The sequence below is a fragment of the Lepidochelys olivacea genome (genome assembly GCF_965140295.1).
Source record: "Lepidochelys olivacea isolate rLepOli2 genome assembly, chromosome: 8".
In the NCBI taxonomy this organism is placed as follows: domain Eukaryota; kingdom Metazoa; phylum Chordata; order Testudines; family Cheloniidae; genus Lepidochelys; species Lepidochelys olivacea.
Genome location: NC_140418.1, coordinates 18,639,966 through 18,667,050, shown reverse-complemented (window position 1 = coordinate 18,667,050; position 27,085 = coordinate 18,639,966). Strand labels below are relative to the sequence as shown.

At 41.6% G+C, this 27,085-nt stretch overlaps 1 protein-coding gene across 2 annotated transcripts in view; it reads left to right on the top strand.

Moving 5' to 3' along the window:
- PPP2R2B (protein phosphatase 2 regulatory subunit Bbeta) overlaps window positions 1–27,085 on the top strand; it is a 258,060-nt gene that overhangs the window by 11,334 nt on the left and 219,641 nt on the right. The window contains exon 1 of one of the 2 annotated variants that reach the window (XM_084637731.1): window positions 3,221–3,653. The exons of the other annotated variant lie outside the window; for it this stretch is intronic. Within the exon in view, the coding sequence (XP_084493857.1) occupies window positions 3,575–3,653 (79 nt within the window). The 5' untranslated portion in view covers window positions 3,221–3,574. Of the gene's footprint in view, window positions 1–3,220; window positions 3,654–27,085 lie in introns of those variants that run through there. 2 annotated transcript variants of the gene reach the window in all.

The window sequence follows — 27,085 nt, the reverse complement described above, 5'->3', positions numbered from 1 at the left end:
GATTATATGGAATGTTTCACTTACCTATCGCTTTTAAGCAAGGTCTCTGTTAACTTGCTATCCAAAAAATAATATATAGTTTCCTAGGAGGTTGGATGGACACAGGGATTAATAATTGGATATAAAACCTTTCACCTTAAGGTTGTTCAAATCTTGACCTCCAGCACCTATTGAAATTAATGGAAAAACTCCCATTGACTTGACTGGTCCATTGTACGTAGTGAGCAAAGCTGGTGGCCGGTTGAAATAATTAGTGCAGGTATCAGTGGACAAAGTTCCATATCTTATTAATCATGGGCATAATCACCAACCTAGATGTCAGTGGGTGCGCCTATTCTGCAGTAAAAAACATGCAGCACTGAATCTCAGATTCTCTGTCAATTGATTCAGGCTTTTGGGGTTCGGGCTGCGGGACTAAAAATTGTAGTGTACACATATACGGACTCTGGCTGGAGCCTGGGCTCTGAGACACATCTACCTTGTGGGGTTTCAGAACATGGGCTCCAGCCTAAACCTGAAAGTCTACTCTGCAATTTTTAGCCCTGTATACTGAGCCCCATGAGCCTGAGTCAGTTGACCCAAGCCAGCTATGGCCTTGCCAAGACAAACTCAGGCAGGTTTGTGAGTGAATGTGAGGCAGCCTGCATTGGTCCTGTCCATACAATGCATTATGTGCAAGATCTCATCTGTGGGTTGACTTCAATTTCCAGTATTGCCTATCTGGCATTTTACATGAGAATTTAGATTCGTTTACAGAAATAACAGATGACTTATTATATGTGCATAAAGTTCATTATACAAGATTTCTTAGAGATGTTTGCATATTAGAGCCACGGAAACCTACACTGTTATAGTATCATACTGTATCAGACAAAGAGTATACTAATATACTGTATATTATATGTAGCATGCAGCCACTTATTTTAGTATTGTGATCTTGATCTTGTGAACTAAGTAAGATGATAGCTGCTTTGGGATGCAGTGCTGGTGAATCAATAAGTGGCACTCTTCCTTCTGAGTCAGTACTGAAACCAATGTCCATTGGTGTTAGATGGTGCTATGTTGCTGGAAGTGCCATCTTTCAGGTGACACATAAAACAAAGCCCTTCAGGCTACTTGGGCCAGATTCTCTTGCCTTCACCATCCCTTTTGCAACATCATGCGGACTCACACATATACACAGTGTGGGAGTATGCCACAAGTCGGTGGGGTTACAGTCAAAATAGGACACAATAGTGCTCTGACTCTTCACAGCTGTTGGACAGGTTTTTAAGGACCATTGCCAACTGACATAGTTTAGCTGAGGCCCTAGGCTGCTCTAATTTACACAGAGGACTGGGCTGGCATAAAAGTGGCCCCAAATCCAGGGAGCACAAATGACTCATTGGCAATTCACAACTACCTCCATACTTTGCTGTGCTCCATTAGGGAGGGTGGGCTCAAGAGAGAGCCTAGGCTTTAGTGATCACATGGAATTATTTATAAGAATGTAGCTAACTTTTCCCTGTCATTTCAATTGGATATGGCATTCATCACTTCCTGAAATAAACTGTTGTGTGGTGTTGTTGTTTGCTGTTAAAACAGCTGTTTTGTTTCACCCCAGCAGTGCTGCATTTTCAGAGTGGTGAGTGAAATGATCTTATTTTGCAGTTCATATAGGAATGTATAAAGTGCTCTGGGATGAAAAGTGCTCTATAAATGCAATATATTATTTGTATTCTTGAATCTTGTTTCTTGTGACATATTTGCTATAGAAAAATGGTTCTAAAATTGTGGCCTACGATGCACTTTCACATGATTCTGTCACAATGAAGTAGCATTTGTTAGTCTTCGCATTACTTGTAGACCAGTCCTGGAATTTTTTTGAGTTCTCAGAGATATTTTTTAACAAACTAAAATGGAAAGAAAAACATGTTTCTCCATGCACCTGCACAACTTCTTCATGTCTCTTGGTTGTCTTTGTATAAACACAACCATGATTAAATTTGCTGATGACAAGAAAACTGGAGATCCCTCCACACAGGTGGACAGGACCAAACTGCAAAGTGACCTGGAATGATCAGAGACAAGGAGGTCTGCAGGCAACAGAGGCAGATTTGGTCCTAATAAATGCATAGTCCTATACCCTGGGAGACGAAATAAATAGCAACAGTACAAAATAGGCAGGGTGGCAGGACATAAGAAGCTAACAGCATATGAACACAAATCTTTTTTCAGCTTGTCCCCTCAACACAGTTCTTACATTACTTTTTCATGTAACCAAGCAAGCTACTACAGTGAAGATGTGGACAGGGAATGCACATATCTGTGTGAATATCTCTGTCTTAAGAAGTGGTACACAAAGTGAACAAGTGTGAGAAGTACTGATCTAGGTACATTGGCTTGAATGCTGGAGGCCTCCAGGATCAGCAGGATGCTTAAGCATTTGAATTATAGCACTGATTGAAGAGCGTCAAGGGCACAGTAAAAGGTACTTTCATAATGTGGTTTAATTTTCATAATGTGGTTTCTAATAGCCCTTTTAATATCCCTTGGTTACTCCCATGTCCTAAATTGCTGTAAAATATTAACCAAATGCCTGACTGCTCTGAAAGCACCTAACAGTACTCTCATGTGTGGGGAAGACAGTGTGCTTAGTTTTAGATTGCTCTCACTCTTACTGAAGCATTTGTGACATTACATTCGCACTGAAAATTGCTTGGTACTGAAATCACTGTTTTGTGTTTGTGTTTTGCAGAATGATAAAATAGAAGCTAAAATTAGTTAGTGTGATCCTCAAGTCACCAGTTATCACCAAACCTAGTTACATTCCCTTTCCCACCTCCCCCTCATATCCTTTTGGGCTGGTTGTCTGCTGTATGTACAGTTTGCAAAGCACTTTGGAATCCTTTGGAATGAAAGGCTACATATAAATGTAGGATGTTTTTATGCTGCAGCTACTCTTAAAAACTAAATGCCTTTTTTTATTCTATTATGGTTTAACCCCCACTCCCAGTTCTTTAATTAAACAAGGGCAAATACCATTTCAGTACATCCTCTTTTATTATTCTTGAAATCCACGTCTTCCCTGGGTGATTTCTTTTAACAGCAGCCTATCTCTCGGGTGACAAAGTTGTAAAGCCTTGGTTACATTAAGATCTTTACCCCGAATGAGATATGGTCACAGAGTCTCCCTGCTCCGAGACGCTGCTGGTTTTCTTTCTAAGACAAACAGACCCAAAGGAGAGTAGGATGTTGCAGGCAGTGTCGTTCAGGGTGTGTGTTTACAGGCAGGACTGACTTAGTCAGCAAATCCTGCTCTGATGAGCTTCAGCCAATGAAGAGCCTATCCCCGTTTGCTTGGGGGCTTCAGAGTTCGAACAGCATGCATGCAGAAATGTGAGGCGGCTCTCTTCCTGCTGCTGATGGCAAAATGGGGTCCGGTGACAGCGATTACTTGGGTTTCCCAGCTCTGCAGACCCAGGAGGGGTCCTATAACGCACCTCCCACGCGGTCTGCCTTGAAAGCAGAAGGACTCCTCATGGATTGAGGAGGCTTGGTTTATTTTAATTTTTTTTATTTATTTTTTTGGAAGATGAAATGCTTTTCTCGTTACCTGCCTTACATCTTCAGACCTCCGAACACCATCCTCTCCTGCAGCTGCCACACAGAAGGTACAGCCCAGTGGACGGCTGGTGGGAGGAGGAGGGAAATGTGGGTAGGTGGAAAGAAAGTGGGCTGGGAACATGACTGCCCCCAAAGCTCTGCTGACATTGCCTTTTGCAGCTAATACATGACAGAGATTGCTGTCGAAAGCCTGTGTGTGCCAGACTTAGAGATCAGTTCAGCCTTCTGGAAAGCAAGGAAAAACTGTTATTAGCTAGCCATTTATCGAGATGAAGACTGAAAAGCAGTAAAATGCTTGGGAGGTGTTTTGAACACTTAGCAGGTTATTTCTGTAAATATGCATGATTTTGCTATTAAGTTTACACTAATCATGCAAACTAGTAGTCAGAACCGATTTTAAGAAAGACTCTCTCACTAGATACTGGTCTGGAAATTTTACAGGCTTCTCATTGTCTGTTTAACTCAGCTGTGCATTCCCAAGAAGGCAATTAAGAAAATAGATTTTAGGATTTTATTCGTTTGTGTATTTTTCACTGTTTCGTTCCTTCACTTGAGCCTGTTTTCAGGTCTCAGCAGAAAAGCTCTGCAGCACTTGCTATTAAATCTTTAATGTTTGAACAAGGTTTGAACTTAATGCCCTGGATTTTAGTGGGACTGCTGCAAACTTTCCCCTTCCATAGGGAGTCGTCTCTCCTGGTGATTTATAATCTTATGTGTGTGTGTGTGCCATGTGTGAACTACCAGGGCAATTTTGTGAATTACCTACAATAATTCCTAACACATGTGCAGGATTCAGAATTAACACTGATATTAATTCGCTGTTTGGAACTGAAATATTTTTCACACGTCCTATAAAAATTAAAGATTTGGAGGAAAAAATCTAAAGATGTTTGTCAGTGAATGTCTAATCAGCTAGAGTATTGCCCTGTAACTAGTGGCAAGTAGGTGAGAGAGAGAGAAGAGACTAAGGGCCAAATCATGCTCTTAGGCCATGTCTACACTACGAAAGTACTCCCGATTTTACAGAAGTCGATTTTTGGGAACAGATTGTATAAAGTTGAGTGCATGCGTCCACACTAAGCCCATTAGTTTGGCGGTGTGCGTCCACAGTACCATGGCAAGCATCGACATTCTGAGCGGTGCACTGTGGGTAGCTATCCCGCAGTCCCCACTGCCCATTGGAATTCTGGGCTGAGCTCCAAATGCCTGATGGGGCCAAAAATTTGTCACGGGTGGTTATGGGTAAATGTCGTCAGTCAACCCACCCTCCCTCCCTCTGTGAAAGCAATGGCAGACAATCATTTTGCGCCCTTTTCTCTGGATTGCCCGAGCAGACACCATAGCACGGCAAGCATGGAGCCCGTTCAGCTCACCGCAGCAGTTATTACCATTGTAAACACCTCGTGCATTATCGTGCAGTTTATGCAGAACCAGCATCTGAAAAACCAGGCGAGGAGGTGATGGCAGCGCGGTGATGAGGACATGAACACAGATTTCTCTCAAACCGCGGTCTGGCAATTTGGAGATCATGGTGTTACTGGGGCAGGCTCATGCTGTGGAATGCCGATTCTTGGCCCGGGAAACAAGCACAGACTGGTGGGACCGCATAGTGTTGCAGGTTTGGGACGATTCCCCATGGCTCCAAAACTTTTGCATGCGTAAGGGCACTTTCATGGAACTTTGTGACTTGCTTTCCCCTGCCCTGAAGCGCAAGAATACCAAGATGAGAGCAGCCCTCACAGTTCACAAGTGAGTGGCAATAGCCCTGTGGAAGCTTGCAACCCCAGACAGCTACCAGTCACTTGGTAATCAGTTTGGTGTGAGCAAATCTACTGTGGGGGTTGCTGTGATGCAAGTAGCCAATGCAATCATTGAGCTGCTGCTATCAAGGTTAGTGACTCTGGGAAATGTGCAGGTCATCCTAGATGGCTTTGCTGCAATGGGATTCCCTAACTGTGGTGGGGCTATGGACGGAACGCATATCCCTATCTTGGGACCAGACCACCAGGACAGCCAGTACATAAACCGCAAAGGGTACTTTTCAATGGTGCTGCAAGCACTGGTGAATCATAAGGGACGTTTCACGAACATCAACGTGGGATGGCCGGGACAGGTTCATGACACTCACGTCTTCAGGAACTCTGGTCTGTTTAAATGGCTGCAGGAAGGATTTACTTCCCAGACCAGAAAATAACTGGTGGGGATGTTGAAATGCCTATAGTTATCCTTGGGGACCCAGCCTACCCCTTAATGCCCTGGCTCATGAAGCCGTACACAGGCACCCTGGACAGTAGTAAGTAGCTGTTCAACTATAGGCTGAGCAAGTGCAGAATGGTGGTAGAGTGTGCATTTGGATGTTTAAAGGGTCGCTGGCATAGTTTACTGACTCGCTCAGACCTCACCGAAACCAGTATTCCCATTGTTATTGCTCTTGCTGCGTGCTCCACAATCTCTGTGAGAGTAAGGGGGAGACATTTATGGTGGGGTGAGAGGTTGAGGCAAATCGCCTGGCTGCTGAATACATGCAGCCAGACACCAGGGTGGTTAGAAGAGCACAGCAGGAAGCACTGCGCATCATAGAAACTTTGAAAACCAGTTTCGTGACTGGCCAGGGTACTGTGTGACACTTCTGTTTTGTTTCTCCTTGATGAAAACCTGCCCATTTGGGTGCCTCTAAATTTCCTGTAACCCCTCGCCCTCCCCCTTCGATCACAGCTTGCTTGCAAAGGAAATAAAGTAGTATCATTTAAAAAACATGTATTCTTTATTAATTGATTATAAAAATAGGGAGATAACTCACAAGGTAGCCCGAGTGGGGTGTGGAAGGAGGGTAGGAGGGAAGGAAAAGGCCACTTCAAAACTTGTTGAATGACAGCCTTCTGTTGCTTGGGCTGTCTACTGGATTGGAGTGGTTGGGTGCCCGGAGCCTCCCCTCCAGCCCCCGCGTTCTTGGGCGTCTGGGTGAGGAGGCTATGGAACTTGGGGAGGAGGGAGGGTGGTTAAACAGGGGCTGCAGTGGCAGTCCGTTATCCTGCTGCCATTCATGAACCTCCACCAGACGCCGGAGCATGTCTGTTTGATCCCACAGTCGCCCCAGCGTTTCCTCATGCCTCCTCTGATCTTCCTGCCACCACCTCTCCTCACGTTCATCGGCCGCTTTCCTGTACTCTGCTATTGTGTCCCTCCACACATTCTGCTGAGCTCTGTCAGTGCCGGACGACTGCATGAGCTCAGAGAACATTTCATCGCGGGTGCATTTTTTTCACCGCCTTATGTGAGATCGCCTTTGGGACGGAGGAAGGAGGCTTGAAACATTTCCAGCTGCTGTAGGAAAAAAAAGGGAGTGAAGTCTTTTAAAAGGTACATTTTACAGAACAATGGCTATACGCTTTCACGGTGAACAACACTATTCACATTACATAGCACATGTGATTTTGGTACAAGGTCACATTTTGCATCTTATATTGAGTGCCTGCGGCTTTGGTGTTAAAGATCACACACGAAGTGCCGGGGTTGACTGCCAGCAAAATGCTGGCATACGCTGCCAGGCTTTGTCATGCAATGATACCGGGTTACTTGCTACTAGCAAGGCATGGTAAAGTGGAAATCTATCAACTTCATGAAAAAATTCATACAGATACAGACAGACATCATCTTCCTTTCCAAATGCAAACAGATGGACATCATACCAAAAGGACTGAAGGTAAAAAATCCATTACAATCTACATACCACACAGACTATGCTGACAGCTTGTGCCACACACTCTCAAAGAAACTGCGGAACCCCCTGATCAACATCCTCTACAGCAAACCAGGAACGATTAAGAATGAGCTCTCAAAACTGGATACTCTCATAAAAAACCAACCTTCCACACAAACTTCCTCGTGGCTGGACTTTACAAAAACTAGACAAGCCATTTCCAAACACACTTTGCTTCTCTACAAAAGAAAAAGGACACTAAACTATCTAAACTACTACATGCCACAAGGGACCACAACAGTGATTGCCTTAACCCACCCAGCAATATTGTTAATCTATCCAGCTGTACTCTTAGCCCAGCAGAAGAATCTGTCCTATCTTGGGGCCTCTCCTTCTGCCCCTCCACCCCCACGAACATGATACAGTTCTGTGGTGACCTAGAATCCTATTTTCAACGTCTCCGACTCAAGGAATATTTCCAACACACTTCTGAAGAACATACTAACCCACAGAGACCTTCCTACCAACACTACAAAAAGAAGGATTCTAGGTGGACTCCTCCTGAAGGTCGAAACAACAGACTGGACTTCTACATAGAGTGCTTCCGCTGACGTGCATGGGCTGAAATTGTGGAAAAGCAGCATCACTTGCCCCATAACCTCAGCCGTGCAGAACACAATGCCATCCACAGCCTCAGAAACAACTCTGACATCATAATCCAAAAGGCTGACAAAGGAGGTGCTGTCATCATCATGAATAGGTCAGAATATGAACAAGAGGCTGCTAGCCAACTCTCCAACACCACTTTCTACAAGCCATTACCGTCTGATTCCACTGAGGGTTACCAAAAGAAACTACACCATTTGCTCAAGAAACTCCCTGAAAAAGCACAAGAACAAATCCGCACAGACACACCCCTGGAACCCCGACCAGGGGTATTCTATCTGCTACCCAAGATCCATAAACCTGGAAATCCTGGGTGCCCCAACATCTCAGGCATTGGCACCCTAACAGCAGGATTGTCTGGCTATGTAGACTCCCTCCTCAGGCCCAACGCTACCAGCACTCCTAGCTATCTTCGAGACACCACTGACTTCCTGAAGAAACTACAATCCATCGGTGATCTTCCTGAAAACACCATCCTAGCCACTATGGATGTAGAAGCCCTCTACACCAACATTCCACACAAAGATGGACTACAAGCCGTCAGGAACAGTATCCCCGATAATGTCACAGCAAACCTGGTGGCTGAACTTTGTGACTTTGTCCTCACCCATAACTATTTCACATTTTGGGACAATGTATACCTTCAAATCAGCAGCACTGCTATGAGTACCCGCATGGCCCCACAGTATGCCAACATTTTTATGGCTGACTTAGAACAACGCTTCCTCAGCTCTCATCCCCTAATGCCCCTACTCTATTTGCGCTACATTGATGACATCTTCATCATCTGGACCAATGGAAAAGAAGCCCTTGAGGAATTCCACCATGATTTCAACAATTTCCATCCCACCATCAACCTCAGCCTGGACCAGTCCACACAAGAGATCCAATTCCTGGACACTACAGTGCTAATAAGCGATGGTCACATAAACACCACCCTATACCGGAAACCTACTGACTGCTATACTTACCTACATTCCTCCAGCTTCCATCCAGACCACACCACACGATCCATTGTCTACAGCCAAGCTCTACAATACAACCGCATTTGCTCCAACCCCTGAGACAGAGACAAACACCTAAAAGATCTCTATCAAGCATTCTTACAACTACAACACCCACGTGCTGAAGTGAAGAAACAGATTGACAGAGCCAGAAGAGCACCCAGAAGTTACCTACTACAGGACAGGCCCAACAAAGAAAATAACAGAACGCCACGAGCCATCACCTTCAGCCCCCAACTAAAACCTCTCCAATGCATCATCAAGGATCTACAACTTATCCTGAAGGATGACCCATCACTCTCACAGATCGTGGGAGACAGGCCAGTCCTTGTTTACAGACCGCCCCCCAATCTGAAGCAAATACTCACCAGCAACCACACACCACACAACAGAACCACCAACCCAGGAACCTATCCTCGCAACAAAGCCCGTTGCCAACTGTGTCCACATATCTATTCAGGGGACACCATCATAGGGCCTAATCACATCAGCCACACTATCAGAGGCTCGTTTACCTGCACATCTACCAATGTGATATATGCCATCAGGTGCCAGCAATGCCCCTCTGCCATGTACATTGGTCAAACTGGACAGTCTCTACGTAAAAGAATAAATGGACACAAATCAGACGTCAAGAATTATAACATTCAAAAACCAGTTGGAGAACACTTCAATCTCTTTGGTCACTCGATTACAGACCTAAAAGTGGCAATTCTTCAACAAAAAAACTTCAGAAACAGACTCCAACGAGAAACTGCTGAATTGGAATTAATTTGCAAACTGGATACAATTAACTTAGACTTGAATAAAGACTGGGAGTGGATGGGACATTACACAAAGTAAAACTATTTTCCCCCCCTCCCCCCCCCCTGCTGTTCCTCAGACATTCTTGTCAACTGCTGGAAATGGCCCACCTTGATCATCACTACAAAAAGTCCACCTCCCCCCCTTCTGCTGGTAATAGCTCACCTTACCTGATCACTCTCGTTACAGTCTGTATAGTAACACCCATTGTTTCATGTTCTCTGTGTATATAAATCTCCCCACTGTATTTTCCACTGAATGCATCCAATGAAGTGAGCTGTAGCTCACGAAAGCTTATGCTCAAATAAATTTGTTAGTCTCTAAGGTGCCACAAGTACTCCTTTTTATTTTTGTCCTACCATGGAGGATGGAATAAGGCTGCTCTCCCCAGAAACCTTCTGCAAAGGCTTTTAGAGTACCTCCAGGAGAGCTTCATGGAGACGTCTCTGGAGGATTTCCGCTCCATCCCCAGACACATTAACAGACTTTTCCAATAGCTGTACTGGCCATGAATGCATCCCAAGTCCTCAGGGCTACTTAATCATTAAAAAACGCTTGCTTTTATAACATGTATTATATTTTAAAAGGTACACTCACCAGAGGTCCCTTCTCTGGCTTGGTTGGGTTGGGAGGGTATTTCAGTCAGGGTGATAAAAAGATCCTAGATATCGGGGAGAACGGTGTGCTGTGTGCTCTCCTCAAGCTCCTCCTCCTGCTCCTTCTCCTCATCTTCCCCATCTGCAAAATCCTCAGGCATGGTGGAGAGTACCCCATCATTGGAGTCCATGGACAGGGGTGGGGTAGTGGTGGCCGCCCCCCCTAGAATTGCATGCAGCTCAGTGTAGAAGCGGCATGTCTGGAGCTCTGCCCTGGAGCATCCGTTTGATTCTTTGGTTTTCTGGTATGCTTGTCTGAGCTCCGTAAGTTTCATGTGGCACTGTGTTGCGTCCCTGTTGTAGCAACTGTCCCTCATGGCTTTGGAGATTTTCTGTTTTGGCATTTCGTCTTTTGGAACATAGTTCTGATAGCATGGATTCCTCTCCCCATACAGCAATCAGATCCAGTACCTCCCGTTTGGTCCATGCTGGAGCTCTTTTTCAATTCTGGGACTGCATGGTCACCTTGGCTGATGAGCTCACCTGGCCAAACAGGAAATGAGATTCAAAAGTTCCTGGGGCTTTTCCTGTATACCTGGCCAGTGCATCTGAGTTCAGAGTGCTGTCCAGAGCAGGTGACCATGGATGGAGAAGGGTTATGAGTGGCATCCAAATAAACATCTGAGTTAGTTCTTCAGTGAAGACATAGCTTGAGGGTGTACAAATTATTCATGTGTGTGCCATACTATTGGAAAATGTCTGCTTGAGTCTCCTGGTGTTATTCTTTCACTGAAGAAAACCATTGAGGGAAAATGACATCAAACTAGATCTGAGAATTCAGGAGCTTTGGTCAATCTTGTTTTGGAAGGATTCCCCTTGAGCACCAAGGTCAAGTTACAGCAGGGAAGTTTAATTTTTTGGATCTTACTTAATTACTGTGGGCAAAGGGGAAACCAGAGTGTGCACACCACAGGTAAACGCAAAAATGGAGTTTTAACTTGATATATTAAGCAATGTGGGCAAGAACTCCTGGGAAATTATGGAATGAAAGCAGAGCCATTGGAAGATTTCTTAATAAGACAAAACAACCTTCTTGGTGCCCATTCATCTATACCTATTCAGCTAATTTAAGCCAGTGTCCAAGGAATCAAGTTACCAAGCTCTTCCTTTAGTAACATGAAAATCCAAACAAAGAAATAAGTGATGTATGCTTATGGCTTTGATGGAGACAATGCACTTCACTCTTCCCACTCTGTGGACCTAATTAAAGGAACATCACAGTGACACCTTCCCTCTTACCCCTCCCGTATTCCATTTGTAGCATGATTCATCCAGTGAAAGTAGGGCTAGAGATGAAAATACCAGCCTGCCAGTCCACAGAATGGAAGGGCCAGAATTGAAGGGGACATGCACACATTAATACAGGCATGAGAAGTATAATAATCCACTGCTACTTATTTCACTGGACTTTAGTGTAAGGAGAAGGCCATGGAGAATTTTTCTTTGCTTGAGACAGCAGCAGGAATATTTTTTAGCCCTATTATTTTGTCTGTTTAAAGGAACTCAGAACAACTTCTATGGAAGAAGTACCCTCCAAAGATTTCTTCCGTTGGGATTCTCTAAAGGTAACATTTAGTCCCTGGCTTCCTGAAGACCAGTCTGCTCCTGCATTGTTCTACCACTGTGAGATTTTCAACAGACAACCAGATCTAGCTCTTTCACCATAGGTCGTGTGAGGTTACTGGGAATAACTAAATTCACCACAGGGTGACCATGCTGGTGCATTCTCTTTTAGTATTCAATCAAAATAAAAATAATAAGTACACATACAGTGCTGTTTCTTAAACTGCTTACAAAGATGTATCTCATTAACTAAATTTTTACAGAAGGGGAAACTGAGTAACAGAGTTTAAATGACTTGACTTACCCTAGGCCAAAAAATAAGCTGATAGCAGAGCTGGAACTTGAACACAGAGGTGAGATCCTCACCCCCATTCTGGCTTCTTTACAGCAGGTAAAAGAGCTGGGATGGCATACGGGGGCTCTGAAAACTCTGGTTCTAGCTCCGGGGGAAGATTCCCGTGGTGCAGGCACTGTGGGAGACAGCCATAATGCTGCCTACCAAGAACTCCCTTGCAAGCCCTGGCATAGTGGGTATGCCAGGGGTGGGGCTGCGGGTGGAAGGGTGTATCAGGCCTGGATGTGCTGTAGAATTTCTGGGCAGCCCTGGGAGGCTGCTGTAATTCAGATACCTTAATTTAGACTGCCCTGGGGTTTAAGGGCCTCTCCAATCCCTGAAGCAGCTCAGGAGCAGGAGGGCATGAAAGTTGCTTAAAGCCCCTCAACCCTTCCCCCATGAGCTGCAAGTTCTGTGCGGAGTCATTTAGGAAATACCGCTTCTTAAAGTAACACTGACAAATGGGTTGGTCAAATTGTGGGCATTTAGATACCAATCCTGCTCACAGCTCAACCCATAACCAAGGGTAGCTTCGTCTTTGCAGGCATACTTGCAATATTCCCATATAAAAATATAATGGGCTCCAAACTAGCCACTTTCTGTGATGTTCAGGAAAGTGGTATCAGCTCTATAGTAATCTGTGCTCAAATGTCTCTCTGTTGTTCAACAGTACAGAGCAGTAGATAGCAATAGAAGCAGGGGACTTGGGTTCTATTCCTGACTCTGCCAATGGCTCACTGTGTGACCTTGGCTAAGTCACGTTAACTGCTCTCTATCTCAGTTTCCCTATCCATAAAATAGGAATAATGATCCGTTACCTTCCTTTGTAAAGTGCTGTGAGATATGCAAATGAAAAGAGCTAATTAGCATTATTAGTAGTTAGAGAATAACAGGGATCTAAATTGTAATATAAAATAATACTATAGACAAGGTGGGACCATGGCATCAGCCTTTCAGTCAGACCTGGGAGGAGCTGGCATAGATACTGAAACACACAAGCTTCCTTCTCAGATATTCAGCTGCCAAATGCTGCACAGAGGTCTTTCTCAGTGATCTGCTGGAGTACTCAATGCTAACGCCAATGTTACAGAATGCTTTATAGGCAGGATTTGGACACTCATCTAACCATAATAGCAAAACATCCAATGATGTAAATGTATCTGGTTCTCCAGCTCTTCCATGCTATGGACCACTTCATAAGAGAGAGATTCCCCACCACTGATCACTTAGTTCCTCATCCAATCTCCCATTCACTCATTGTCTGGTGTTCTAAACACTTTGTTCTGCACAGCACAGGGAAGGGATTTGTGGACCACTGGTGGTTCACAGGCAACAGTTAGTATAATTCCTTTGTATTTTAGTTTGCATGGCTGAGAGCAAATGGGGAAGTATGAGCAATTCTCCCACCAAAATATCTTTCAAGACTGACTAAAACACCTGCACATATGAACAGACTATTAAACTCTGCTCTCATCAAGGCTTTATCTTCTATTCTTACAAGAATCCCCACTGAAGCCAATGTATATACAGTTCCAAATAATTTAAAAGTTTGCTTTCTTTCATTATAATAGTTAGATAGAAGTATATGATACCAAAATAGGATGGGGGCCTATCAGTGTGGCCTAGTGGACAGAGCACTGCACTGTATCGGGGCTCAGTAGAGGTAGGTTCTGTTCTTGGCTCCACCACTGGCCTGCTGGGTGACCACAGACAAAACATTTCCCCTCGCTATGCCTCAGTTTCCCCATCTGTAAAATGGAAATAAGGAAACTGACTTCCTTTGGAAAGGACTTTGAGATCTACAAGGTATTATTATTTTATTTATTTGCATATTTTGTTTTTGCAAAGGGTTTACAACATGTTGAGAGAACTAAACTACTAGAGAACTTTCCATTAAAATGTGCCATTCCCAGTGCATGACAAGCCTTCATCCTCCCCTGCTAACCGGAGCTCAACATATTTCCGCTATAGCCTAGCATCAGATAGCTATTCTTTATTCCACTTCCTTCAATGATTCTGTGTTCCTTGTGTACCCAAATGTCACATGGGCATGATGATGAGATTTAGATGAGCAAAGAATGCAGAAAAGCGCAGAAAGAGGAACTTTTACACTGGGGAAAACTTGAAACTCAAGAATGGTGGTAACGAAAGAGATGAGTTAGCTAGTCGTTTCCTGTATTGCTTTTGAATGGTTTTCAGATAGTTGTTTGAGTAAGAGTTTATTTCCTCATGGCACAGTTTCTCCTTCTGTTTCATCCTGCTGTAAAGTCACAATCCTGCATTTGGGACATCTCTGTCATTGGCCATGGACAGTAATGGAATGTCATCAGTGCAGCATTTCGGTGGAGAGGTGAGATTATCGTATATGAATATTCACTGATTGATCAAATTGGAAGAGAAGATGGGTCCGAAGAAAAAGAACAAATGGAATATCTTAGATGGTAAATGTTGCAAGAAAAAAATGACACATCAGTGACCAATGGATGGAAGTGTTTGAAAGTTCCTCTTTAAGTGTTTCTTTTATAAGATTCTTTGAGGCGCTGAGTGCCTCTTTGACAACTCACTCAGTATCAGGCCAACAATTGGAATATTCAATATAGTGTCTCCTTTATAGATTAGTACTGTGTATAAAGTTTTGATCAGCAGATTCAGAGTCAGGACTCTTGGTTTCTATTCCTTATCTGCCAGCCAAGTGCTGTGATATTTACTCATCCACAAAAATTAGTTATAATTATAAATCCAACCTAACCTGCATGATATGAGAACTGTAATTAGAAAAGTGTGCAATAAATAACAATAAATGTTAAATTGAGTGAGGTTTGTAAAACACTTTGAGAGCCTCCAAAGGTCTTCCAGAACTGCAAGATGTTATTTCAGTGAGCAAATCTCCATCTCTAAAGCGATTTTACATCAAACACATTTGCTTTAATTTTTGTCACAAGAGTAAAGATTTGTACAAACATGAAAATTTATTTTTTATATTCTGGCAAGAGGAAGTGAATTCACCACTTAAACATGATAGGAAGACTAAAAACACCTTTAAAACATATATGTAGCACTGCCATTAAATGTAAGAAGAGATGTTCATTGCTGTCCAGACATATCAGTCCCCCTTCACGTTCAGGCATGCTGTCCAAAACTTTGCACTTTTCAGTTTTTAAGAAGGCAGTTAACTAGTTAATCCTTAAGACCGTAGCTCAGTAAAGCACTTATGTGTGTGCTTAACTTCATATGCGTAAGTCCATCCCTATTCAACAAAGCACATACTTAAGTCCCACTTATTTTAATGTTAAGCACATATTTACCGCAAGTGCTTGCTAAAATACTAGTGTTAGCTTTTCTTATCCCTGTTTTGATCCTCGGTTAGACCTGTATAAAAAAACTGTTTGCAAATATTCATTCCAATGCAAAACAGCTGGTAGAGTCAACTACATTCATGTCCTGTTTTAGTCATTGAATTGTCCTAGAGTATTCACTATTAGTTATTTGCCATTCATTCTTTGTTGCGGGAGGGTTAGATGATACTGCGGGGATGGTACGTTGTTATAATAAATGTATTTTAAAATAGCATCAAGCTTGTCCAGAGCTCCTTTATTATTTTTATTAATTTTTGCACATATGTACAAATTGAATTAAATACAATTTTACCATAAACGAAACATATCTTTTGGTGTTCTAAAACAACTGGGTATGATTTTAACATTAGTAGTAACAGTGCTTGGCACTTCTATAGCGCTTTCTACACAAGGGTGCCAAAGGCATTACAAACCTAATAAATTAAGCTCAGTCACAAACCTTTGAATTGGAAAAATTTTTTATCCTTTTCTCCAGATGGGGAAACAAACACAGGGCCTGTCTAGCTGGACAGTGATGAGTGGCAAGCCAGGTGTAAAGCTGCAGTGCATTGGTGTGCTGTACACTAACTAAGAGAGAACATCAAAGTATGCTAGGGAAGTTGACACTGTGGCAGGAGATGGTTAGTTTGTAGCACGCTAGTACACTATAGCTTTGCACCCTGCATTGCTGAGCGCTAACTGTTCATCTAGACAAGGCCACAAAGAGGCAAAGTGACTTCAAAGTCACATTGCAGGTATAGGCAGACTCAGGAACAGAACCCAGATTTCCAAACTCCCAGTTATATTCTACAACCACTAGACGTGCTTCTCCTCCATAATTTAGCTGAACAAAAAAAGTTTTGCTCAGTTTTTTTTCTGTGCCCAACTTTCTGATCCCAGTTTTAAAATGGAGGTACCTCAACAGGATATTTAAAGCCAGCAGTTGGAAAGTGGAATCGGCACATCGTAGTTATGTTATATGCCTGAGATAATTTCAGCATCCAAATGTGGATTTTGATATGCTTGTATGGTACTCATATTTGAAAAATGGGCCCATGGCCTGAATAATATACTTAAGTAATGCTGGGGTACTCTCAAAAAGTTTGAAAATTGGTTTGAGTTCAGTTTGAATTTTGGTTGAATTTCTGTTTGTTTTGTTTTATCCCAACAAGTTTGGCCATTCTTATATATAATGCTGGGATCTTTGGCGTGTCTGTATGCCACATTGGGGGTGGATGTGAATATGCAAGCTATATAAGTACATTCAGTTTCATTTTATTCACAGGCATTTCCAGCTTATTTGTTCAATCTAGCCTGGAATATACTTGAACTGAGATGCTAAAAGTGAAAGATCATATACACTATCTGAATTGCTGCCCGGGCTTAGATATAATATTCTATTCTCTGCTGTACTGGAGCATCATGTAACATTATTTACAGAGGATATAGCAAAACCAATACATTGTAGTAGCCTCTTTGATTGTTAAAAGAACACGCTTAAGACTGATCATTTTAAAAGTTTAATTTAAAGAATCATTGCTACACTCAAGCAAAGTTTTAAAAGATGTATGTTTTTTCATTAAGCTGTCATCTATTTTTCTGTATTTTCTTTCTTATCACTGCTGATTACGATTAGAACTGATTGAATTTTTAGTTACAAGTAAGTTGTCTGATGAATGTACGCTTTTTTACTCTTTTGTAAACTGATTTTGAACAGTCTTGATATCTGTAGATGTGTTTGTTACTCACTCAATAGTTTGGACAAATAATTCTTAGCTATGGTTAAGGCTGTGAGTTTGTCATGGATGTCACAGAAGTCACGGACTAAAGTGCAGCGTGAGCTATAATCACCAAGAGGGCAATCCCAGACTGAATCTGGAAATTAACTGGGAGTTGTCAGCTTTGAGGGTGATGTCTTTGTGCTTTTGTGTACATGTGAGAAGGCTCTTAGCATGTGCTTGATTCATGGTTGCTTGGACTTATAAGGCTACAGAAACAGCATCAACATTTAGCAATGGCAGATATTACAGATGGGCCTGACCCAAAAATCCTGAGCTCTAGGAATGGCTGGATCCAGATCTGAACTTTGCAGGCGATCCCTCTCTCTAATGAGTCAAATGAAAATCATGGATCCAAATACTTCAGAATGCTTGGAACATTTAGGGGCTATGCTGAACTCTGCACCTCAGGCCATCTCTAGTGGATATGTAGTTCAGGTAAAACACACAAAGCCAATGGAGACAGCAGAACTCCCACTAGAATAGGATGTATCTATAATTTTCCAGAGACCCCACCAGACTCCTGACCAGGAATTCATCAAAACAAAGGAAACATTGCCTGCCTTGGAGAATCCGTCCAGATTTCACATGAAGCTCAGTTCACGCTAGAACATGACCTTGGGATTTTAGTTAGTGCTATGAATATGCTCATGCAGAGTGGACATGATCCATAAAGTTCATTGCTTTTGTGCCTCACCAACAAATCTGAGTGTCTCTTGCTTTAAAGAACACCCCAGTAACCTGGCTTGATCTTGCAAACTCTTACTCACCTGAATGGATGGCCTTAACTCACACAAAGCATTTAAACAGAGTGACTGCATAGGGTAGCCTCCTAGTAAGCTACCTAGGTAGCACATAAGTAAGAATTTGCAGGAACAGGCCTATAATCTGTAGCCATTTGAACAAAATTATGAAGATGGGGGAGAAACAACCCAGTGTATTGTGGGTAAATTGCTGAATGCCCAGAAAAGCTGGCTGACAGCTCATCTGGCAGCAACAAACATGTCCACTCACAGAAAGGCTTCCACATCTGGTGTACCCAAAGTCAAGACAATCATCTAGAAATATAATAAGCATATAATAGGCTTTTCTCTCTGCGACACAAACAGCAAGAAGAAGTGGCCAGTGGTAATGCAGCCTGTGGAACCTTGCCATACTTAATGTTAGCTGCTCTCACATGCAGATGTTAAGGGAGAAACAAATGTTTCAAACGTGACTCATGTATGAGAGAACAATAAGTGCCGTTGGGGTGCAAAGGAAAGTCCTGAATCACAGCTGCAGAAAGGAAAATAAAGCATTTACTATACAATTACCATAGTGTATTATCTGAGGCTAAATCTCATCAGATGACATCTCTGGCTTCTATATTATGCCATTATCATGGCTGCATCTGCTAGCTTCAGTGCTGTATGTTTGTCAACACTTTTATCAGAAATCCCTGCTCTTCTGGGGGCTGGGGTTTGTAAATATTGTAACTGGAGAGAAACTTGATGTGCAAAGGTCTGGATTCATTCAAGTTGCTCAGATACCATGCTGATGGGCACAACATTAGAACACAAATAGAACAGGGGGAAATGTGGATATATATTTTTCTATTCTGTAACAGTGAAATGAAAGGCAGCATTGGGGTAGTTCTTTTTCCATACTAGGACCATTCAGGAACCCTGCTCCCATCTAGCTGGGATCTAGCCAGGATCTCTGTCCCACTGAGCAATATAGCAAAGGAACCAACTAAGAACCCCTGGTCTACTGGTTGCAGAATGTAATTGTCATCAGAATTCATAGATTCTAATCCCAACTCTGGCACTAACTTGTTGTATGACTTTGGGAATGTCACTGAAACTCTCTAGGATAAATTCATCCCTGGAGTAACTCTATTGAATTCAATGGAGTTACTTCAGGGATGAATTTCTGTGTGCCTCAGGTAGTGAACAAGTGTGTTATGAGGTTTAATTTAATCCTTGAACAAATCATTGAGATGCCCATATGAAAGGAGCTATACAGCTGCAAATTATTAGTATTCTTTGTTGTTCATCTCCTGTCAAAATTTAAAGGAGAGTGTTCGGGATAATTATTGCATTTCAGTATTAAAAGGAAACCAGCAACCTGTAAAAGTGGAATTGTGAGTTGATAAAGATTATAATGAAAGATTATTGGAGCTACATAATCATATGATAATTATGTAGTATGGGCCAATATTGTGCTTGGCAGTGGACATGACACATAACAAGATCCTGGTGTTATTCCACTGATTCCAGCAGAGTTACAACATCATAGAAATGGAGTAACACAGTGGTGAATCAGGGCCATGATCTTTGCCTCAGATCTTAATGTGTAAACAGACAACACTAACCAGCTGTATTGGTAGAATCAGAGAAAGGTTTTATCTCAGCTCGGCCAAGTAATGACTCAAGTAGGGATGGGTACATGAAGAACATGCTACAAATATTTAAGGGTCTAATCACCAAGAAGGGAGATAAATTATTTAAATTAGTGGAAGAATCTCCCAAGGGAGGTGTGGAACCTTATCACTTGACACATTTACAGCTAGACTGTAAAAAGCACTAGAAAATGTGTAATAAAGGGCAGTCCAGAATTGGCAGAATGGACCAGCTGACATAATAGTAGAGCTGATAGAAAAATTTCCATTGGAACAGTTTTGTGACAGAAAATGGCTTTTTGAATAAATTGAAATGTTTTCATTTATATCAGTTTTTTCCCAGGGAAAATAATAATTTCCCAATCAACTCTACTCAGCAGGGCTTTGTCATTTTAATCTGTATGTTAATGTTCATTTGAAAGGATACTAAAGTAAAAGAAACACTCCCTTTGGAGGTACATGCTGGGCTACACCAATGTAAATCTGCTGTAATGTCACTAAAATCAATGGAGTTACTCCAGTCTTACAGTGTGGTTACTGAGATTGTACTCTGACCCCGGGACTCCTTTAAATATATGCACAGAATTCCTCATTAACACTATTGGTAAATATGCATGCACATCAAGAACATGTACATTGGCCAAACTGGACAGTCTCTACACAAAAGAATAAATGGACACAAATCTAACATCAGGAATTATCACATTCAAAAACCAGTAGGAGAACACGTACAATCTCCCTGGACACTCAATAATAGACTTAAAAGTGGCAATTCTTCAACAAAAAAAACCTTCAAAAACAGACTCCGAGAAACTTCAGAACTGGAATTAATTTGCAAACTGGACACCATCAAATTAGGCCTGAATAAATACTGGGAGTGGATGGGTCACTACAGAAACCAATTTCCCCATGCTGATACTCACACGTTCTTGTCAACTGTTTGAAATGGGCCACCTTGTATACATTGGCCTCATTAGCACTACAAAAGTGATTTTTCACCCCTTCTTGTCAACGGTTGAGAATAGCCCACTTCCACCTTAATTGAATTGGCTCTTTAGCACTGACCCCACACTTGGTAAGGCAACTCCCATCTTTTCATATACTGTGTATTTATACCTCCCTTCTGTATGTTCCACTCCATGCATCTGATGAAGTGGGTTTTTTACCCACAAAAGCTTATGCCCAAATACATTTGTTAGTCTCTAAGGTGCCACAAGGACTCCCCATTGTTTTTATCAAGAACATAGTAGCTTACCTCCCTTTTCTTTATCCTAACTCTTTATTTACTTTGTTTATTATGATGAATCTGGTATTTTTGGTATATTTGTTGTAGCTGGAAAAATAATAACATATTTATATAAAAAACCCATAATAGTTGGCAGACAATCCTGTTAACTCATTTTGAGAAACTTTACTGAGAAACCCTAGCGTGGCTTCTTTGTTTGTTTTTCCACTGCTGCTGGTATCAAGCATTAGTTGCTCTAGTAATACTTACAACTTGAACGTCTTCCATCTTAACTTGCCAGCCGGACCTCAGCTGATAGTCATTTGTCTTTCTAAACAATCACTCCGGTGAATTGCTTTGATTGTGGAGCAGCCATTATTTAAATATTTATGGCCATATCACTGCAGAACTGAACAGAAAAAACTAAAAGACAGATTAATAAATTGATAAAAATCAATTCGGTAAATGTATCTGTTAGAAAATAAACATTTATTTTAAGCCACTTGAACAATCACAGGCATTGGTATGCTAGGACTTCTCCACATGAATGAAAGCCTTGAATACAAACAGGGAGGAGATTTTGTGTGCCCCATTTGAGGACCAGAGTGTACAAAACAGTAGCTTAGTGCCACAGCCTTTCATTCCTCTGATGCCTCATCAGTGGCAACAGGGAGAGAGAACACTTGTACCCACATCATCATCTTCTCTTCTAAGCGTAGGCAGGCTTGGAGTTATGCCATGGCTGCACGTGATGGAGTTTAAGAGAGAGCTTTGGTATTGCTCACAAAGGGAGGTCAGAATAAATAAAATAGATACAACCCGTAGTGTTGGCAGCTGAGTCCAATCAATGTGTGTGCCTGCTGCTCGTAGTTACCAATACTGGATCCGTTAGGAGCTCTGTGTTAGATGTAGCAAACCTTTATTTCTGCCTGCAGTTTAGATTTATACTGCAATGAATTAAAACAGAACTGTGTCTGTGTTCACACTTGAGAATTAAATGTCTGTGTCCAGATTATACACAGTACAATTAGATAGGGGGACAGGTTCTGATCTCTACTGCATTGGGGTAAATTGGGAGTAGCTCCACTTTGATTTACCCTGAGCCGGGTAATGGAGATCAGAATCAGGCCCATTAACTTTACTTGCAGTGGGAGTTGACCAAAAGCATAATACTGTTCATACACCAGGTGCCTTGCAGATCTTTTAGGCTCAAAATTCTGAAATACTTATACCTTACACACTTGTATTCATGCACTGGGGGTTGTGTGTATAATTCAAGCTTGTGCAAAAGTGTGTGCACACCTCTTGCAAATGTGGGACTTACCATAGGACAGTCCCCACCTACCCTGAGTATCCATCCATTTCAGTGCTTTGATAATAGTTGATCTGAAGGAGGTCATACAAATCATATGTTTCAGTACATAGAAAGCATGGATTAATTTCACACTATTGCTCTCTTAATGAAGTTAATTACTTTAGCCCTTAGTTCACTTTTGTTTTATTGATGATGAATGTTCCTGTTGTCTTTTGCTCAGTTTATAAAATGCCCTATGATAAGTTAAGTAAAGGTACTGTGAAGTAAATAGTGCACCCAATGGGATGGATTTTTTAGTACAGAACTAAATATAATTTTAAATATAAAGATATACTAACTAATAAACCCCTTCCTGAGGTAGAGTAATTATGTCTTAATAACCCAGGTGGTAGATACACTCAGAAACTAAAAATTCACTCAAAGACCAAAAATTAACATACCTTACAAAGTAAGGGCCAGATTTGTTATTGGACTTGTTATTCCCATAAATGAACAGTTATTTGCACTGAGAGTCTATTGGCTCAGTAGGACTTCTCTTGTGAGTACAAGTCACCAGTTGTTTTTACCCGCAAAAGCTTATGCCCAAATAAATCTGTTAGTCTTTAAGGTGGCATTGGACTCCTCATTTTTGTGGATACAGACTAATACATCTACCCCCCTGATAACTCACCAGTTGGATTGCAGGAGTTCAAAATATTTGTGGCTTCCCTGTCCCTCTTGTACCTTTACTATTCCTGTGTCTTGCTGAACTTCTAAAATCACGTGTAACCCTTGCACTGGCATTTTTAGAAGCACCAGCTAAAAAGCTAGAGTGTGTACAACGCTGGGGATGCTTAAGCACTTCCTTTTTGAGGTGATTTAAAGCTTAGCTCAAAGGTGCCTTTAAGCTAGAAGTTTTAGCTTTTAGGGGTCTTTAAGATGAAAGCTTAGTGAGAGGCACCTTAAAACTAAGTTTTTCACCTTAAGGGCACCTCTAGGCTAAGCTTTTAGCTTTTGAAATGTTTTGAAGTGATGCATGTAAAAAATAAAAAAAGGACACTTCCCCCTATGTTCCATTCAGAACATTTCTGTACGGCTAAATCAAGCTCAGGCATGGCTTGTATTGTAGATCTCACTGGGATTTTAGGACTAAATAAGCCAGATATGAAGAAAACCAGCTGAGTAATTTTTAATGTTTAATTTATAATTTTTTGGCAGAATTTGTCACTTTATCAGGTAAATGCAAAGCACCCGAGTGACAGGGTACTTGAGCCTTGAGAAATGAAGGTTTACTTCAGTTCAGCTTCCCCAACACATTGCACAGCTACTTGGAGGGCAGACTATGAGAATGGCTGCACGGAATGCTTTGGGGAACACAGGGATCCACAGCCAAGATCACTGGACTGGATTCAACCCTAAGCTTCAGGAGTTTTCTGTTCATGCTTTTTTAGTTAAGTTAACTTTAGTTCATTGTTATAAACCATAAGCCCGGTTCTTGTTTACACCACTCTGCCAGTGTAAAAGGGTCTTAAATTTGGCATAAATATAACAACCTCCTACCCTAACACTTTGCTGACTGTAACTGTGTTCATTTTTCTGCTCAGTCATTCTAAAGGTTTACAGCCTGAATCTGATCTTGCAGACAGCAGTAGGAATCATGAGAAACTCCACTGTGTAGTCAGTGAAGTTACACTGGTGTAAAACCCATGTAAATGAAATCAGTATGTTATGCACAATATGTGTATGGTATGTAAGGTTGTATAAATAGGCAAGTATTATATATTGTTTGATTTGAAAAATAATGTATAATTCTATAAAGAGGGACCATTATTTCAAGGGACATGGAGTAAAGCACAGAGTTTAGGTTGAGCTCTCAATATTAATTATATTTCCTAACTTCCCTGCTTTATATCTCACACTCAATGTCACATTAATTCCATTTTTCCCTGGAACATATAAGAAACCTTCTGATCTAAATTCTCCCATTTATCAGAATTCGCACCAAATACAGGTACCTAACTTGGGGATCTGTTCTTCCCATAACATTAATGGAAGTTAATTGTGTGAAGAAACAGCCCTTTAGGTTGTTGCTAGGTGAAAAGTAGTGAATTTCTCATTCAAAATATTAGGGATGAGGTGAGATTGAAACAACGTATATAAAACCCCTAGCCCCCTCACATTGAATTTAGAGCCCATTTCTTTAAAAATTATTTTTATTATTATTCAGAGGTTGAACCATTTAACAAGCTTCAGCTCATCCAGTGGTGTTACCAGATATTCTTTGTGAATGACAGAGAAACAACACAAAACATAAAATGGAACACGCTAATATAAAGCAACAGGCACATGTCTAGACTGTTTTAATATAAAAAAGTATAAAGATCATCCAAACTGATGTTGATGTAGAGAAGGTATGATGAGCAGGTATACTGTGCATGAACTGGCAACATGCCCTGTTCTTTGACTGCCAGATTCAATTATTGGTATTTAGGCATATCGGTAGTGCAGATGGTTCAGTTTTCCCCATTAAGGATGATTGGTGCACCTGCATTTTTGTTGCGATAACTCAGATGCTAGAAATGTCTCTCCTTGGCTACACTCTCCCACTTTTGCTTTGTATTTATTTTTATTCCATTTATCTGTGTAAACCAGCATTTCTCATCTTCATATCCTCTTAGAGGGATTAATTTTGTTCTCTGTGGTTCCCACACAAGAAAGAAAGAAAAAAATAGAAAAAGTTCTCAATGTAATTAAACTTCCTTCACTATAATTGATGAAGTTTTACAATACCAAAGAATAGAATTTAAAACCCCTAGTAATGTAGGATACACAGTAAAAGAAAATAAATCAATTTCAGATATTGGTCTGGGGGAATACTTTCATCCCAGTGCATAGGTATTGGATATGAATGGGATATAGTCTGCTGTGGATCTAAAATCCTGTGTGTCAGGAAGAAAAAAATATTACATCACACTCAGATAGTACTTGCTATGTAAGGATCTCAAAGAGCTTCTCAGACAAATAATTAATCTTCACAATATCCATCTCTGGTAGGTAAGGAATAAATATAATTTACTTCATCCACCATTTGGTGTAATCCAGGCCTGGTCTACAGTAAAAAGTTAGGTCAACCCTACTACACCACTCAGGAGTGTGAAAAATCCACACCTTTTAGCAATGTAGTTAAGCTGACCTAAGCCCTGGTGTAGACAGAGCTAGGTTGATGTAAGAATTCTTCTGTTGACCTAGCTACCACCTCTCGAGGAGGTGAATTACCTATACCAATGGGAGAATCCTTTCCATTAGCATAGGTCGTGTCTACAGTGAAGCACTACAGTGGCACAGCTGTAGCGTTTCAAGTGTAGACAAGCTCTAATAAAGCGGGAAGTGAAGTGAAAAATATTGTCTCTAGTGGAAACTGCATGGCAAATTTAGATTGGTAGTAAGTAAGTATCCAAATTGGAATTTGGCCAGGAACATGCGAAAACATGCCTTTTTTCAGAAGTGCCACAGAATCAATCTTATGTGGCCACAGGTGGTGTTAACCTCAGTTTTACATCTGATCCAGAAAACACAACCCCCCAAGAGTGCAGTTGCTGGGATTTTGGTTTATTACAGGCTCTAATGGATGAGTAGCTCCTGTTGAATCATCAGTACCGTTTTTTAGCAGCCATTGGGTATAAATCATGTCACTTGCTTTTGACCCAGAGAATATGATCAGTAAAGCACCATGTATCAGAGCGTAGCATATTATACCAGCAGAAGAGGAGCAATTTCAGGTGTCTTGCTTCTCAAACTGGTCTGGGAAGTGGTGTCACAAGGGTTTCAAATGACTCATCCTGTCTGGAGGTGTTTGTCTGAGTAGTCAGCCAGCCAAATATGTGATGAATTTGTTCTTTAAGAATTGGTGAACACTCTCTACTTCCAGTGACTTTAACAGGAGTTGGGGACACTCAGCATGTTGAGGGAAGTGCTCAGCATCTCACAAGACTGGACTCTCAGTGCATAGGGGGCAAGTTTTCAAAAGCCACCTGTATGATATGGGAGCTGTGTGATGTGCAACATTCATTGGGACTTGGGTGCCTATGTCAATTAGGTGCTTTTGACTGTATCGTTAAGAAGACAGCATGGAGTCTATCTCCTTATTAGTATGCTAGATTTTTCCCTTTAAGGAACAGAGAGTAAGAGATGAGAGAAAGAACTCACTGTGTGGTTCTCCTGCTTTATTATTTTAACATGTTACTTGTTCAAGCTATTGGTGTTTTTCACCAGGGTAGAGGCTGTACATTTGAAATCCAAGTTTTCTCCTCCGAGAGTGCAAAACTTTCCCATATAGCATGGTGTAATGCAGACTGTTATTCCGGAGCTGAACTGGGTAATAAAGAGCCCCCTCACCCAATCAGTACACACCATTTTCTTCCTGTATCACAGCGAGCAGTGGAGATTCCTCACACGTTACAGGGCACAGCCAGCCCAGACAACTGCAAGTTTACTGCCAAATTAATATGCCATAGAGGATGAAATATAGTAAATTATAGCAGGAGGAGGGGATCAGGGAATAGGCAGAGGGAAAAATAGTAGCCCATAATGAAGAGCAGGGTGAAAGCCCAAGAACCACCCTCAGGCTTTTTAATATTCAAAGTCAATGTATTTGGCAAGCTGGAGTCTCGTTGGCACATACCCTCAACTGCACCCACGCATTCTAAGAACTTTGTCCACAGCAGTCCTATCTGAAGCCTA